Source organism: Asterias amurensis, chromosome 1, assembly GCF_032118995.1.
Source record: "Asterias amurensis chromosome 1, ASM3211899v1".
NCBI lineage: Eukaryota > Metazoa > Echinodermata > Asteroidea > Forcipulatida > Asteriidae > Asterias > Asterias amurensis.
In genome coordinates this window covers 6,078,081-6,095,634 of record NC_092648.1, presented here as the reverse complement: position 1 = coordinate 6,095,634, position 17,554 = coordinate 6,078,081, and the positions used below count along the sequence as shown (strand labels likewise).

The 17,554-nt window shown below is 39.3% G+C and overlaps 2 protein-coding genes across 4 annotated transcripts in view; both read right to left on the bottom strand.

Moving 5' to 3' along the window:
• The window catches only part of LOC139944083 (UPF0696 protein C11orf68 homolog), a 39,982-nt gene that overhangs the window by 9,346 nt on the left and 13,082 nt on the right, over positions 1 to 17,554 (bottom strand). The window lies entirely within an intron of this gene.
• Positions 6,098 to 15,213, bottom strand: LOC139944106 (UPF0696 protein C11orf68 homolog). 2 transcript variants are annotated; one of them, XM_071941063.1, is made up of 5 exons: positions 15,146 to 15,213; positions 13,560 to 13,686; positions 12,205 to 12,423; positions 7,422 to 7,580; positions 6,098 to 6,959 (listed from the first exon to the last, which is right to left on the bottom strand). In XM_071941063.1, the coding sequence occupies exons 2-5, from the start codon at positions 13,643 to 13,645 to the stop codon at positions 6,539 to 6,541; spliced, it is 885 nt and encodes a 294-aa protein (XP_071797164.1). In that variant the 5' UTR covers positions 13,646 to 13,686; positions 15,146 to 15,213; the 3' UTR covers positions 6,098 to 6,538. The 2 variants fall into 2 exon arrangements, with proteins under 2 accessions (XP_071797164.1, XP_071797173.1); XM_071941072.1 differs by lacking the exon at positions 15,146 to 15,213 and having other exon boundaries at positions 13,560 to 14,337.

Below are 17,554 nucleotides of genomic sequence, written 5' to 3'. Positions count from 1 at the left end.
TTGTGTACTTGAACTGTGGCGTTCGTAATAATATCTCTTGGTCATAGATAGCCGAAACATCTGACGTCACACTTCGAGGCTCGTGAATAACGCCAGAGACCGGCCTCCAAACCGGCGTGTATCTTCACCTTTGACCTCTATTCATTTCACATAGAGATACGCAGTCAAATTCTACACCAACATTACATGCAAATACATCCACATGTACATGTATACCACACACGGTAGACACACACAGGTGATTGGTCGTCCGACGTGACCTCAGACCATTCAAAACAAACCTAGCTACGGTAGCTTTTAGTCACTGCATTTATCCAATGATATCATTGTATCCAATTGAACCACTGGATCTAAATAGCAGGTACCTGTCGTTATCCTTGCGGATAAAGACTGACAGGGGCCCAATCTAGGTCATAGAAATCTATGATGAGACTTTTTGTGTCGTTGGTGGCAGCAGACGTACCAGGCAAACCGTGTTCTTGGAAATAAGCATGCCCCAAAATATATTTACACATTTAACATGGAAGGAATCTGCAATTTATTTTCTCCTACTATCCCAAAGTCCCAATTAGTTGTCAAACATATGGATTTAAACTTCATTAATCAAACATCCCTTTGGGTTTTATGAACTGCTCTCACAAGGGATTTCAATTCAATTCAATTCAATTCAAAGCAATTTAAAAAACTTTAATCATCCTCAACAGGCTATTACATCAGTTTGCCAGCTCCATATAAAAACAAAAGTTAAAATATTCACGACGTCGCTAAAATATTCACGACTGGCTGTTTCCCTTCAGGGCCAGGATAAGAAACAGACAGTAAATACATTTAAAAGTATAAAGACTATTTGACAAGACAGTAAGAAAGAAATGTAAAAGTTGACCCACAGCAATTATTTACAAGTGATTACATATAAAAACATTAAAGGGACACGTTGCATTGGATGTATGAAAAGCGTTTGAAAACCGTTTGTTATCAAATGCATATGGTTGGAAAGATGTTTTAAAAGTAGAATATAATGATCCACACATATATGCCTAGTCCAAGGCTCTTTACGCAAGCACCGGCCCGCTCTGACTTCACGAAATGCATAGATACTATACCGCACGGCACATAATAGTACTTGATACCGCGGGGTCGAAGCATGCCTTTCGAGGTATTAACGAGGTTACAAAACGAGGCAGGTGTGGCGGTTTTAGCTTTCCGGCGTGTTAGGTTTTCCGGGTGACGTAGCCAGACTAAAATACCGCCGCGAGTACCCTGGCGAGTACTGTAGTTCTCTCAGTGACCCCAAATTGTTTCTATTTCGATTCTTTTCTGTTTAGTCATATTCTCTTGCCCCATCTTTACATGTATTCATACGTACAACTTAAGGCAGGTCATACTGCTTGTGCCACAGGTTAAATACAGGATAATTTGCTTGGTCTTCACACCAAATTCTCTCATACGATCCACGCTCGTTGTACTCGTGGACGCCGCCATGACAGCTATCGGAGAGTAACACGGATGACTCAATACGATAATGAAAATGGACTACTTTTGCTTGCAGTAGTGCGCAGGCATCGCATGACGTAATGTTACCGTATTTGGTCATTCGAAAAACTGAACACGGCGGAAAGTTGAAACCGCCACACCTGATCAGAGCCTTGTTTCCTTTGTAAACGGCTGCTTATGTGTTTCTTTACAATTGCGCACGCACGGATTCCAGCGCAAATTACGTATGCTGGATTTGGATGTTGAATATTCAACAGGGCAGATATTGACCAATCATAGACTCTCGTTATGACGTAGTGTGTGTGTGTGTGTGCTTATCAATGAGAAAAATGGCGACCTCCTCTCGCGAAGTGCACCCTCGCGATGTGTGAAGCTAGGAAGAATTTAAAAATTCTGCTGCAGGACAAGCTAGGAATAGATGGTTTCAACCTAGCCCTATATAGGACTCTTTCTCTGTAGAACAAAACGAAAGTGTAAGGCCGCCAGGGCTAGTTTCAACCTAGAAATTCTAGGATATGACGTGTTTGTCAACCTGCACACAGGATTTGGGAAATCAGCAATTTTTCAAGCTGCACCGCTAGCTCTGCACCGATTTTCTTCGGTAAGTGAAATCGTCGTAAGACCGAGTGTAAGGTGTACGGTCAATGGGTTCACTATCGACCATACATTCAGCTTTAGTTTGGCCGGTACGATCACGATGACAATTTGTTAGAACATTCATGGAGGTACCTCCATGGAACATTCATGGAATGGTTGAAGCATGTCTGTTGGTAATTAAAGAAAACCGTGTTGACGTTATTCTTTGAAACAGTCGATAGTAATTGCCAAGTATTTGCGAACATTGACATGTTGTGACCGTTGACTGGAATGAAACATGTTTGCTTCATAATCATGTCACTAGCCTAAAAATAGTGTCCACATGTGTCTTAACAACATTAGCTTCTTTGCAAAAGTATATTTATTTTATTATAAAAATGCACTTCACCCCTTATTTTCACTCTTGTAATAAATTTTAAAAATCTGTCTTTCTTGTTGACCACTGTAGGCAAAGTAATGAGGCAAGTCCTATGTATCACCATTGACGACACTGATGACAGCTCAACTAGATCATAGATGTCATTAACAGCTGCTTTAACAATGGACACCCATCAGTGCTGGAAAGCCGATGATCAGATGAAGGCATTCTTCCATACAGAAAACTGGAGACGAAAAGAGATTGAGAGGTTCAGCAGACGCATCAACATAAATCCTGATGTATCTTTGTTGTGACACCTGTGCCAAATTAATCGTGAACTTGAGTCGTGCAATCAGATGACTTTAACTGAGCATGTATGATCATGAGCATGGTTAAACTTTGTACTAAAAAAATTCTTAACAAGTGGTCTACCAAAATGTACAACTCAAGAAAATGCTCTTCAATGCTCTGATATGCCCTAGAAATGCCCAATTCAAGTATTGGTTTTAAATCTAAGGTTGTATTATTTTTTACTGAAACCTTCCACTAAACAAAACAAAACAAAACGAGTGTCATTTAAGCCTTTCTCTGTAGTTTAAAAAAATACCGACATTTAAATTGAAGGCTTTATGTGAAAGTATTCTTGGCAAGCGATTGGTATTACATTTTTATATACATTGTTTTGAATCATCCCTCTTTAAAAAAAGTTTTTGTTAGTACATGAATTTGTTCTGAATTCCTCATCACCAACTAACATCAGAGTAATGGGCCACAGTCTTTGAATGCTTGCCTGGAAATTGGAACCCAGTTAAAGGTAATGATTGCATCATGTACATTGTGCAATTTTACTGTTAAATTTTGGATAATAATGTATCAGGCTTACGAACTCTGCCTATCGCCATATTCTCACACTAATTTTATGGAGATACTTGTAATCGGAGAAGAGGTACTATAAATTTAAGTTGAGAATAAATTAAATCATTAAAAAAAAAAAAATCATTGTCATTGCCAAGTTTTTGTATGTGGTATGCATGAGAAAACTATACATGTATCAAGAGTACTATTATAGTGCATATGTAAAATAAAATAATTATTTCAATGACAAATAACCACTCTTATAAAAACAAACAATACATTATTTTGGAGTAATAATCATGTGGAAAATGCTGCAAGTAAAATTTATTAGTTTCTTCCTGTTTGTAGGAGACCAAACACAATAATTTACATTCAATGGTTTGCAGATAATGCTGGTAGAAAGCAGTTCTCTTAAAACACTAATTGCTGGGTGTTGTGTTTGAGAAATGCAGAGTGAAACAATGTTATAGAATAATTGTTTTCTCAGGAGTCGAAAATAATGTTAACATGGTAAAACCATGGAGGAAGGAAGAGAAGGAGCTCGAACGAATGGACTTCAAAAGTCGAACCCGTGGTACCGCGGTCGTTTAACGACACCTCGTATTCACCCACATACCTTACACAGACAATGGGCGACCTGGCGTGTGTGAATTTGCGCGTGCGCACTTGGTTCTTCGCCAAACTATGGCGTCGTATGTCGTATGGATATAATAGAGGAAAAACTACTTTTTTGAGACGCGATAACATTTTTGGACGCTACTGTACACCTTAACGATTAACACAATTGAATACCAACCACCCTCGTGTGCCTATACCCAAAATTTGATCCACCGCTAGTGACCGGAAATCACGAAAACACTTGAATAACTTGAGAAATCTTTTATTTTCTTGATTAAATGCAACAAAACCAGCTGGTTATTCTTGTAGTGTTTTAAAACTCATACATATTTTTCATAATTATGATTATTATTTATTTGACCTCAACAGTACAAGTACAGAAAATACAAACAAGGCAACAATGTAAGGGAAAAAACCCATAACAGAAACGACAACGCTACGAAACATTATGAGTAAACAAAATTACAAATAAGTGAAATATAAATAAATAAGTTAATTAATTAATCAAACAAGCAGTCAATCAATAAATAATTAAAAAAATAATTAAGTGAATAAATAAACAATAAATATCAAATGTAACATACACATTACAACAATGTTATTTTCAGTCGGATATTGGTTTACATAATTTATTAAACAAGGGTAGAAATTGTCCACAAGGCAAAACAGGATGTGCCTATGTAATGCATACGCATGTACACATGAACGTGGACACAGCATGTAAATGACCGAAAGTAAGCCTTCCATATCTGTTTTGATTGGTCGTCCGAGGTGACCTTAGACCAATCAAAACAAACACAGCTACGGTAGCTTTTAGTCATTGCATTTATCCAATGGTATATTATTTGTATCCAATGGTCACTTGACCTGAATAGCAGGTACCTGACTTTATCCGGTATCATCTCATGATATTTTCGTAATAAGAAAATGTTAAAGTTTTTGGAATAAAAAAAATGTTAAAGGTTTTTTTTTAAGACTCAAAGTCAAACATTGACATCTGGATTTTAAAGAAACAAACTCAAACTTAAATCTTAAAGTTTTGAAATAATTTGTTTGAACAAAAATCAATCTCTCTGTCACTGGTTCCAGTTGAATGAGCTGAAACAATGCAAAACATAAAATGACCATAACTCCTGATTGCAACGATGTACTGACTTGAAACTTAAGTCAAACATTGCTTCTGTCGTATAGATACATATGAAAAGATAGATTCAAAGAGTGCATCACTGGTTCCAAGTGAATGAGCTGAAACAATAACAACATAAAATGATCATAACTCCTGATTGCAACGATGTACTGACTTGAAACTTAAGTCAAACATTGCTTCTGTCGTATAGATACATATGAAAGGATACAATTTAAAGAGTGCATCAATGGTTCCAGTTGAATGAGCTGAAACAATGAAAAACATAAAATGATCATTACTCCTGATTGCAACGATGTACTAACTTGAAACTTAAGTCAAACATTGCTTCTGTCGTATAGATACATATGAAAAGATAAAACTCAAAGAGTGCATCACTGGTTCCAGTTGAATGAGCTGAAACAATGAAAACCTTAAATGGTCAACTTTTTATTGCAACGATGTACTGACTTGAAACTTAATACATTGCTTCTGTCGTATAGATACATATGAAAAGATAAAATTCAAAGAGTGCATCAATAGTTCCAGTTGAATAAGCTGAATCAATGAAAACCTTAAATGGTCAAAACTCCTTATTGCACCGATGTTCTGACTTGAAACTTCAATCAAATATTACTTCTTGCATGAAGCTTCACACGAAAATATAAAACTTAAAGAGTTTATCACTGGTTCAAGTTGAATGAGCTAAAACAATGAAAACCTTAAAGGAACCTGTTGCCTTGGGCCGGTCGAGGTGGTCTTTGAAAAGCGCTTGTAACTGTTTGCTATAAAATGCATATTATGGTTGGAAAGATGTTTTAAAAGTAAACTACAATGATCCACACAAATATGCCTCAAAATTGCATGATTTTCCTTTTACCTTGTCGATTAACACGGTCGGCCATTTATGGGAGTCAAATTTGTTATTCCCATAAATGGCCAACCGTGTTAGTTCGCAAAGCAAAAGGAAAACCGCACAATTTCGAGGCAAATTCGTGTGGATCATTGTACGCTCTACTTTTAAAACATCTTTCCAACCATATATGCATTTTATAACAAATGGTTACAAATGCTTTTTATACCGACAACCCGTCCGATCCAAGGCAACATATCCCTTTAAATGGTCATCACTCTTTATTGCAATGATGTACAGATTTAAAACTTCAATCACATATTGCTGCTAACATGTAGATAATATGAAAAGATGAAAACCTTAAATGGTCTTAACTTCATACTTGTCAATGTATCCACCCCTGTGACCATCAGTTGATCAAATGATTGGTTTTTCTGTCAGTCATTGGTTCTATCTGGCGATCGGCAGCTCGCCATGGCAGCTTCGCTGTCTTGTTATTTCATGAAAACTGGCTCCAAGGTGGTTTACTTATGTTTTGAAATGCGTTGGAGATGTGCATAATTATTATTATTATTATTGTAATTGCTCAAAGTGTCCAGTGCCTTTAAAAAACAACTGCTGTGCATGCTTTGTTTCTTCACTAATATCTATAAGCTTTCTTTGTCTGGTAGCTGATGGTGGTATCTCTTACAGACGCTTCATTGTTCACTTCATCCCAGTGCGACGTGTAGATACCCGGTCGCAGTTTCCATTTATTCTGTGCATACACACCAATGATTGAGTAGAACCTTGGCTTGTAAGTCATCCTATCCCGCATACCAAGATCACGTAGTTTTCCTTCCATCTTCATCACATCAGCCTTATCAGTGAAGTCTCTAGTGTAGACACTCACGGCGTGCTGTAGCCCATGGAGTTCCTTGCCTTCACCCTCATCTTCCAACGGCGTCACTTTGGCGTGCGTGCCCAGCTTGTCTTTCACCGTGGCCGTGGCGATTTTTTCCCATGCCTCGTCGATTCTTGTCCCGGTGGTGAAAAACAGAAGCCAAATACCGCTCAGGCACCTTATATTAAAACACAGATTGACTCAGGTTATTTGGTTTTCAACAAATCACAACCGTCTGAAACACCTAAACAAAATCAGTTTCAATCTTCACATTGCCATTACACAGTGGAACTCATACCAAAAAATGAAGAGTTGAGCACTTTGTTAAATCACAACTGCGGGAAGAATCCATAGGTACTTCTTTGTGAATGGAAATCACTCCGTGAGTAATAAATTGATTGAACATGACGTCATTGACCGCCATCTTTGATGAAACGTGCACGCATGAAATGCTATCATCAAGAAGAATCGCATAGATTGTCGAGGAAGACATTAAAAGTTCCATGTGAGGTGAAAAGGGAAACGATTTTCTCGTGTTTTTGTGCACACAATTAGGCACAAGTACACCGCGGCAGTGGCGCGCTGCACCCATGACGGCGCCCAGCACTTGCTCGCCTGGATTGGTCTATGAAGATCCTACCTATATTTTAGAGCCAGTTTCTTGACAGTTTGGAAGTCGATTGTATCAGATGAGTCAGTCAATTCTTCCCATGCAGCCTGGAGTCCTTCTGTATCATCACCCAGTCCTTCATCTACAAAGCTTGGAGATCGTACTGTAATCCAACCAATTCCATCAGACCTAAGGGAAATGTTCGTTATAAAGAGAATCCCGTTATAACGACAACCCGTTATGACGACAACACTGTTATTACGACAACACCGTTATAACGACAATACCGTTATAACAACAACACCATTACAACGACATGCAATGCTTTTTGAGGGCCTCCATCCATATTCATGTTATTGTTTACCATGTAATCGTCTAATTAATTTAAATTTTACCTGTTGGTATTGCCATCTAACCTTTGTAAGGTGACTGAATGTTTGCTAATCTATACTATTAAAAGCGTAACCTGCGCCATCTTGGATTGAAAATTAGAAGGTCCAGTGGTATGGCATCCTTGTGGAATGAAACACGGTTGTGCGTGTGGAATTCAATACGTTTGTGTGGTTTCAGACGTCGGGTTGCAAGTCTGCAAAACCCGGATCCAAACTCGCACTTACAAGTCATGTGATTGGAGGAAGTTTGGGCGGCGACCGTGCGTCAACCACTGGTCGATGTTGTTACCAGACTTCCTAGAAATCTTTCTGACAGGCGACTCATTGGACAGTGTTTCGCAGATGGTGCTCCGGATTGGTTCATTCATTGCCCCTTGCCCGCCCACCCACCATTCGATCCGCCCTTTTTGGTCAGGTTACTTTCGTGTTGTACTAAGCATGGTTCTCCGGATTGGTTCATTCATTGCCGCGCAGGGTCGAAAGGGTCGAAGAGGCTGGGTGCCAGGACAAAACCGAAACCAATCTCACGAATTTGCATTGAATGGATCAAGTACCGTAGATTGGTGTTTCGCAGGCGACCATGTGTCAACCACTGGTCGACGTTGTTGTCAGACTTCCTAGAAATCCTTCTGCGGGTGACTCATTTGTTGAAAAGATTTAATGGAGAATATTTTTAAAAAAAACATTCACTTCCAAACGGCATGAGAATTATCATGATGGACAAGGATTGGATCAAACGGAAGCTTAATAATTTGGAAACGTTGGGTAGGGCCGGCTATAGGTTGGAAGGTGTCTAAGGGAACTTTACAATTAATAACATTTTGGGGTGGGGGGCCTTACACAAAGAGCCATTCTGGTCAGTGTATTGTGAGTGGTGTGTTGTCTGGTTTGAGACAGGCCACCTGTTGCTTGGTGAAGAAGGTCGCCGTGGGACCACTTTAGGTTGACAGCGGGTGGCGACCTTGGACCTTTTGCCAGTAAACTCAAATGCGTACATGAATACCGTTTTAGAATACGGTCTGTTCATGGAGGTATAATGTTGCAGTTTCAGAGTTTAACCATGGCGGTAGAATTGTGAAACCATTCCTTACTCGATGGTGAAACTATACACGTACGTCAAAGGCTGTTTTGAAGCTGTAAAAAAAGAACTTTGCTTTGCATTTGGTCAAAGTTGTTAAGCAAAACGACATTAAGTTTCCTTTTGAATAAGTCCATTCACAAAATTGGTTAGAGCAGTGTGTCGGTCAGGTCTCAGAATGTACATTTTGCCAAATCCATTTTGAAGCCTAATTTAGCCATCGGCCCGTCGGGTTGGTTACTGATGGAGATATATATTAACAAAAGAGACCTTGTGCGGCTGAATGGGGTACATTTTTAGGAGTTTGTCTATTGACCCAAACTGGACGTAACAAAATGACTTGACATGCTTTCTGAAAGTGAAATAAGTTAGAGAAAATTAAGGAGTGGGGACGAGTTTATCGTTTTTTATTTAGTTTGTACGATATAGGGTTCCAGAGATATGGGATGAATGGAGGTTTGTTCCTAGAGCAGCGTGAACATGAACGCGGTCAGAAATTGTGTCGTTTGTCGTTCAAATTTCGCGAGTTGCAAGAAGCCCAAAGTGACAATAAAACAAAACCAGACCAGCCAAGTCTCACGCACTAGGCGTGAGACTCACGCATTTGGGCTCCGCTCACGCTCACACGCACATCAACCATTATTGGGGCGAGATCGGGGAAAAAAATTAACGACATTTTTTTGTACAAAAATTTGTACAAACAGAGCGCAAATTTGCAGATTGCGCACGCTTTTGCTCATCCAGTAGGTTCAGCTCAAATTCGGCAGAGCGCAAAACGTTTATTGCGCACAAGTTCGTTCCGACTCTTTTAGCAAATTCGTTGAAATGCGCTCCACTAGCGAAGACACAACAGGCAGAAGAAGTGAGCGATTGATTTTGGACATCATTTTTAGTCTGTTTTTTTTCAAGTTTGGAAGGAAATAATCTGACACAATCGAACCTCCACATTAACCATCAACATCTCCTGTGTACCTCAAGTGAGTTTTAATTATTCTGAGGAGGTTTTTGATGCATTTTGAAACACCTTTTGTCCACAATTAAATTTCACATTTTTTTTTATTTATTTATAAAAAAGAAAAAAAAAAAAAAAAAAGGTTGGGCGGCGATTTAAAAAGGCCTTCTTAAACTGGCAATTTTTTTTCCGGGGGGATGGGGGTTGAGCTTTGAAAAATCTCACACATAGCTGGCCTCTGGACTTGGCATCTCTGCCTGCAAAACACTTTTTTGACGTTCACGTTAAGTGCTCCCGTTATACATGCAGCCTATTAACCAGAAAGTTTACAAGACCAATTAAGATGAGAATAAACTAAAAAGAGGCCTACGCTCTTACCGCCCCCGCCCCCCCCGAAAAAAAAACAACAAAAATAACAGTAGATAAATTAGATTTGTGGCACACAGCATGTTCCAAAAACCCGCTTTACTTATAGTGCTGTAGCAACGCTATGTATCGTGGGACGTAAAAATGTCATTTTTGACGATGTTTTTTAACAAGGAAATGCAAGCATTATGAATGTATATTGAGTGTGTGGAGAAAGTTTTGGTAGTGTGGTACAAAAGAAACTTTAGTTATTGCTGGCTAACGGTCAGTTTCACGCTGATTTGAAAAACGTGTAACGTTAGGGAGGCCCAACATATTAGACCCCTATAAGGATCACGGGGGAGCCTTATAGTTTCTAGATGCATAAGGTACGTCGTCTAACCCAAAACGAGGTGGGCGCAGTCACTGCAAGTCGTGGCGGACGTGCGAAATATTTGTGTAAAGGATTTTTATATCCTAGCGGGGTGCCGCGCGAAGCGCGGCATCCCGCTAGTATTCTATAAATTGCATTGTTTTTGTGGACAAAATATTAAAGGACTTAACTAAAACTGAAATCATTCAATTATCCTTGCAGGACTATGTTTTCGTAATGGCCTACCCACTTCTCAAAAACTACTTAACTTCAGAGGGAGCCGTTTCTCACAATGTTTTATACTACCAACAGCTCTCGATTGCTCTACCAACTAAGTTTTTATGCTTACGTAATTATGTTGAGTAATTACAAATAGTGTCCAGTGCCTTAATAAGGAGAATTATTCTCCTACAGTGTCAAAAAACACTGTTTGAACAGTGTTTCAAGTCCCTACATTTATGTGGACCTCTTTTTCTCTCAGGTCCGCCCTTCATTCAATGTAGTGTTAAAACACACACACAACCTTAGAATCGGGTTACTGGTCTTTCCTGTTTTGTTGTTTGATCATTCCTATATCCAAAGGACTCCACTGTTGGGTCCATTGTTCCATTGTGTAAAATACCTCACAATGGACCTTCCGTAAGCCCATCCTCTATTGTGTCGTCTGTGCTTGGAATCCCAGAAATAATTTAGAGGATTTTAGGGGGGTGGATACTTCTGTACAAGAGAAAATTATTATGTTAAGTATGGAAACATTGGGGTGAGGTTTACCCTCTCCACCCTATCGGGAACTTCTGTATATGAGAAAAGATTATGTGTTGGGGTGACTGCACTTTCTGCCTTTACAGGCATGGTTACAGTAGGCCTAGTCTGAATATCTGACGTCACATTTCGAGGCTCGTGAATAACGCCAGAGAGTGGCCTCAAGCCTACAGGTCAATCCCCGTCCATCTTCACCTTTCACATACATTCAAATGAAGACGACCGAAAGCGCAGCTGACAAACGTCACCTCGGACCAATCAAAACACAGATACAGACAGATTAAGTCAATGCACGTTTATCCAATGACATCATTGTATCCAATGAAATCGCGGGTTCTAAAAAGCAAGTACCCGTCTTTAGGGTACCTGTGTATAATAGGCCTTTATCATGGTGTGGCCTTCTTGAGTTTTACTCCATTCAAAATCTTTGGGTGCGTTCGTTTAGCTTCCCTCGGTCGACCCTAGCCGTGTCCAAGGCTCTTTACACAAGCACCGTTTTGTAACCTCGTTGATACCTCAAAAGCCATGCTTCGACCCCGCGGTATCAAGTACTGTTGTGTGCCGTGCGGTATAGTATATATGCATTTCGTGAAGTCAGAGCGGGCCGGTGCTTGCGTAAAGAGCCTTGGACAAGGCTAGGTCGACCCCGATGTGTGGTGGGGGTTTTTTTCAGGAGGAACGTGTGCAGATAATTACCCACGTTCGTCCTGGGGAAAAAAACGACACACACCGGGGTCGACCCAGGGAAGCTAAACGAACGCACCCTTTGTAACCGAACTGAGGCTGGACGAAATATTAGTCTGGTGCCATGTTTGCGCAATGTATGTTAGCATTCGTTACAGTGGAAACAAGACTTAGATGGTGACAGCGTGATAACGGTCTATATAGGTCCTACATGTACATCTCCTCACCGTTTAGTTTTTGATGGGGCACTAGTTACGAAAAACTTCTGGAGCAACTCCAGGCGTTCCTCCTCGGGGTAATCGGACGGATCGAAGAAGAGTCCATCCTCTTCATAGGCTGCTTTGGCGTCCGCATGAAGCCGGGTTGAACGCTCCGGATCCTCGAAGGCCGGGACTGAGGGTACCGGTGCTTCCTGACTCTCGGAGTCTTTGCTGGAACTAGATTTCCTACAAAGAACACGCAAGCTCATGATGAGGATATATTACTCTATAAAAAGTCCTCCTCTCTCATCACTCTGTATTAACATAGCTTATTCTCTACTTATCTATTTACTTTTGTCGTCTTCAGTTAGACTGGTATTTTATACTTTGTATTTTGTTGTCAGCATTTTGTAATGCCATTGTTCGTTTTGTCTGTTTTGTCCTTGTTTCGTCTTCGCTGTCTGTCTGTCTGTCCGTCCGTCCGTCCGTCCGTCCGTCCGTCCGTCCGTCTGTCTGTCTGTATAAAGGGTCTCTTCCTTCCGCCATGGTTAGGGTAAGGCGTTTGATCCTTTTTCCCTCGGTAAAAAAACGCCCCTGGTATCTCACCTTTCATCTTAACAACCGGGTCAGCAACCAGGGCCCAATTTCATGGCTCTGCTTACCACAGAATTATGCGCTTACGGAACCTATGTAGCAAACAATTATATGATACGTATATAAGCGCAGAATTCCGCGGTAAGCAGAGCCATGATATTGGGCCCTGGTGTAATTCCCATGGAGGTATGGTAAGGGAGATGGCTCAGTAAGCTATTAATCCTAACCGCTTCAATAACTTTATATTAAGGAGGTTTCGAACGGATACGGTTAGTGTGAAGAATACGTCCTCACTATGACGTCATACGCTACTCGCTATTCGCTATACGTACAGACGACACTGATATCCTGCTTGCTACACGTAAGTAGGTTAGGAAAAGCTAGACGTATGTGTATGCGTACCCGTTGCGTGCGAAACCTCCCTTTATACTATCAGCTCTATCTGGACGGAAAACGGGTCTGGAAGAATGTACCTGGGTGGAATGGATATAAAGGCGGGAAGTGGATACCAGGTGAGCTTATCGGGGGAACCAGTCGGGAACCACAACAATGCACCATTAATGAAATTTGGGCTGGTAACCTGTTTCTGAAAAGCAATAGTATTGTGTGATTAGCGAGTTTTTGTGTTTATGCTTTATAAAATGAGCAGGATACCAGTAATAAATTGTACATGTAACGTGATATTTTGGCTGGTTAAGCAACTTTTTGTGCTGATGCTTAATGAAATTGGGCCCAGGGCTTTATACAGGTGAATATTGAGTATAGTTTGTATTGAGCGAATGACTTACATTTGTAGTTTGGAAAGACACCCAGCGAGGGCCCCGACCTGATCATCTTCGCCTGAACCAGACGAGTAGCTTCTTCTGCTCGCCATGAGTTTCAGTCTTTAAGTCTGCCTCAAGGATGGATTCAATACTGTCAGAAAAATCAACATCAAAAACAGCAGGTCTGAATGAATACCCCATTCCCTCGGTTATCAAGGTCCAATAGGCAACATTCTTATTTGTTTTAGAACCTCTTTACTTTTTATGAACTACTGAAGGCGCGAACGATGTATAATTCTCTGATAAACTAATTGTTCAATTCGAGTTATGAAATTAGTCTAACATGCAGGGTGACCGTACACTGCTTTTGAATTTTCCATTAATTACGTGTGATAAAAAAAAATCAAAACCATCTACAAATTATTGTTTATAACTCTATATCACTTAAAGACATTGAACACCTTTGGTAGTTGTCAGAGACCAGTCTTCTCACTGGGTGTATCTCAACATTATGCACAAAAAAACAAACCTATGAAAGTTTGAACTCAATTGGTCGTCGAAGTTGCGAGATAACTATGAAAGAAAAAAAACCTTGTCAGACGAAGTTGTGTGCTTTCAGATGCTTGATTTCGAGACCTCAGAATCTAATTATGAAGTCTCAAAATCAAATTCGTGGAAACTTCTTTCTCGAAAACTACGTCACTTCAGAGGGAGTCGTTTCTCACAATGTTTTATATTATCAACCTCTCCCCATTACTGGTTACCAAGTAAGGTTTTATGCTAATAATTATTTTGAGTAATTACCAATGCCTTTAACAGCCCCAATCTTAAGTTACAAATAATGCAACTAATTGTACAAAACAGTACTTTTTTTATATATTTTTTATTTATTTTTTATTTTTATATGTAATTCGCCAGACACACAAGGCCTGAAGCCTGAAGGCCACTTCAAGGTGTGGGCTACAATTATTTTTGCCAGAGGCCGTTGCCACCTACTCCTAGCTAGGGCTGAAACATGGTTACCCCTTTTACAGTCCATACGGATGTAGGCTTGAGCAGAAAGCACTACCTCCCCAATTCTGCTGTGAGAGGGCTTGTCAACCTCCTTAAATCAACATAAAGTCCTTTATAAAAGTTTCAGGCTGTTACTAAGGCTATTGTAATGTAATTCATTTTGGCGTGTCGTGGCTGAACGGTCAAGCGCACCGGACTCAAGCTGTGTTACTTGTACTGGTGGTGCAGTGAGCAGAGTGTGGGTTCAAGTCCCAGTCATGACACTTGTGTCCCTAAGCAAAATACTTAACCATTATTGCCTAGTCCTTCGGATAGAAAAACTGTGTACGTTCCGTGCGTTGAGTAATGTACGTATTACACTTATCGTTGAGAGAAGGGGTTCGCCCAGGAATTTCTGGAAATGGCTGCCAAGTGCACCACAGTATCTTGTAAACCCCTTATAAGGTGCTAAATAAACAGATCTCATATATAGAGCATTTAAACTCCAAAATCTGTCTTTAAATTTATAAAATGTCTCACTATGTGCAAGTACCTAGCACCTTATTGGTACATGTATACTGGCGCTAAATAAGTCTACAATATTATAAACTACTCACCGTTATCTCTCCTGACTAGTTTAGCTCTGTCTTGCTCCAGTTGTCACTATAGGTATACTGTGTGTATCTGTACATCCAGAGTGGTCTGTGGTAGTCCATGGTAAAAGTACGCTGTTATTGGTTTCTCAGCATGGGAAATCCCTAATGAGTAAACGCTTGCGCAAAGTGGGGATTCCCCTTTGTTGCAATCGTATAGTCTACAAAGTACGGTGGCTACGAGAGGCCAGTTGGATTTCAACGAGCGTGTAGTTGTATGGTGGACACTTTCTTACACATAGTCTTTCGATCACCCATTCAAACAAAACTTATCACGGACACTTAAAATATGTTCATCCCATTTTTCACAAAGTCAACAAAATTCGTCTGAATGTATGTAACATCTGTAACTAAATAGGCTAAATGAATGAGGTAAAACGTTTAGGCTTCCTATTTCTTTATCAATCATACACGAAAACACCTGCATATCTTGAGAAATCTTTTATTTTTTTGATAAAATATAATCAAAACCATATTGTTGTTCTGACAGGGGACCAGTCTGGACTTCCGGCATCGCATGATAATTTTGTGAGTGGGGCTGGGGTTATCCCCGGATATAAAAATGTTCCTTTCCGTATTGAGTAGAGGAGCAAACAACTACTTGGACGAATTTGTTTTTGACGGGAATTAGTTTATAACTAGTTTGTTTACCATGTAAATGTTTTTTTTTTTTATCGACTAAAAAATCAGGCCCCAACCTCAAGTTTTTGATTAACTAAAAACACTTCTGCTGTTGACTGCGGGCGTCAAAATAGTAATACAATGACGTCATGTGTGGGAGTTTGCTTTGTTATACACCAACGCTGTAACAAAGCGGCTATCCACCATGTATAACATGAGCGATGGCGTAAACAGAGATTTCCGCGAATCTTTCAGAAAAGCACTGGATTGGGGTAGTCAAAAATGTTTATTTTTTTCTTTTTTTGGCACATTTAAAATCTATTTATTGTCATATGATTCATTTCCTTATTGATTGAAAAAAAAAATGAATTTCAATCCATATCATGACTTTACATTTTCGTTCAAGTATTAAAGAAACTACATTTTGATTGTATTATAATAAGAAAATATTATATTATCGGGTTTTTTTTTTACAAACCTTTTTTTAGATGATTGAACTAATTAAAACTTAAAATAACATGAGAACTTGTGAGATGTTTTTATTTCATGAAAACTGGCTCCAAGATGGTTACTTATGTTTTGAAATGCGTGGGAGATTTGCAGAATTATTATTATTATTGTAGTGTTTTTTTATAAGTCCTGAGACAAATAAAAGGGCTTGACACCTTGTTTGGGTTGCTCACTAGCTTTATTCAACATCCAAACAAACCCTAGTACAAACATAGATCCATAAACCTCATTAAATCTTATGTCATGTAACAATCAATGTTAAAGATTACTTCTCAATAGGTAGCCCTCCACCTCAGTTAACACTAAGCAAGTACGCATAACACTTAATTACAAGCCAATACTTATCCATACAACGTGAACTTCATATCATGTGCTATAATTATTACATCAAACAATTTGTTACCCAATTTCACCCAAAATAACAGTCTAAAATCCTACGCACTAACCAATCCGCCTCTCTATTTATCGTTTAATTAAACGATGAGCGGGTAACACTTAGTTATATAAAGCCAATACTTATCCATACAACGTGAACTTCATATCGTGTGCTGTATTTTATTAAACAATTTGTTACCCAATTTCACCCCAAATAACAGTCTAAAACTCCTACTCACCAACCGATCCGCCTGTCTATTTATCGTTTAATTAAACTGGCTCCATGAGGGGGTCTCTTCACTCGCTTCCTCCTCCCCTACGGGCACTCTCTCATCGTTTGTCAAACATGCCAACTTTTAGAGACCAACACAGCAAAAGGATGCAACAAATAGACCCCATCGTCTAACCAGCTAAAGTAACTACGCTCCACACTGATTAATTACCAATCTCACGTATGAAGAGCTGAAGATTGAAAATAACATATAGTGAATATTTGTATAAATGTGTACAATTAATTTACATACCAGAAATGAAAACATGATTGACACCAAATTCTTAATCAGATAAAATAATCCAAAAAAGTATGCATTTTTACATCCTTGACTTTTGTATCAGTGCGACTACGTACCAGTAAAGAACAACGGCGCCTTATATCGGTTACCAAAGTCATTTAACAAATCTTTCTATCGCCGTAAAAAAAAAAGCCCATGGGTATGTAAAAATATTGATTCGTCGCAGCAAAAATGTGTGTTTAAAATACAGAGCTTTTCATAAAATAAAATAAATTATAACAAAAAAAACATTAAGAAATACACATAGGCCCTATATTGTTTCAAGTACAACAAACAAAATATCCAATGACTAAAA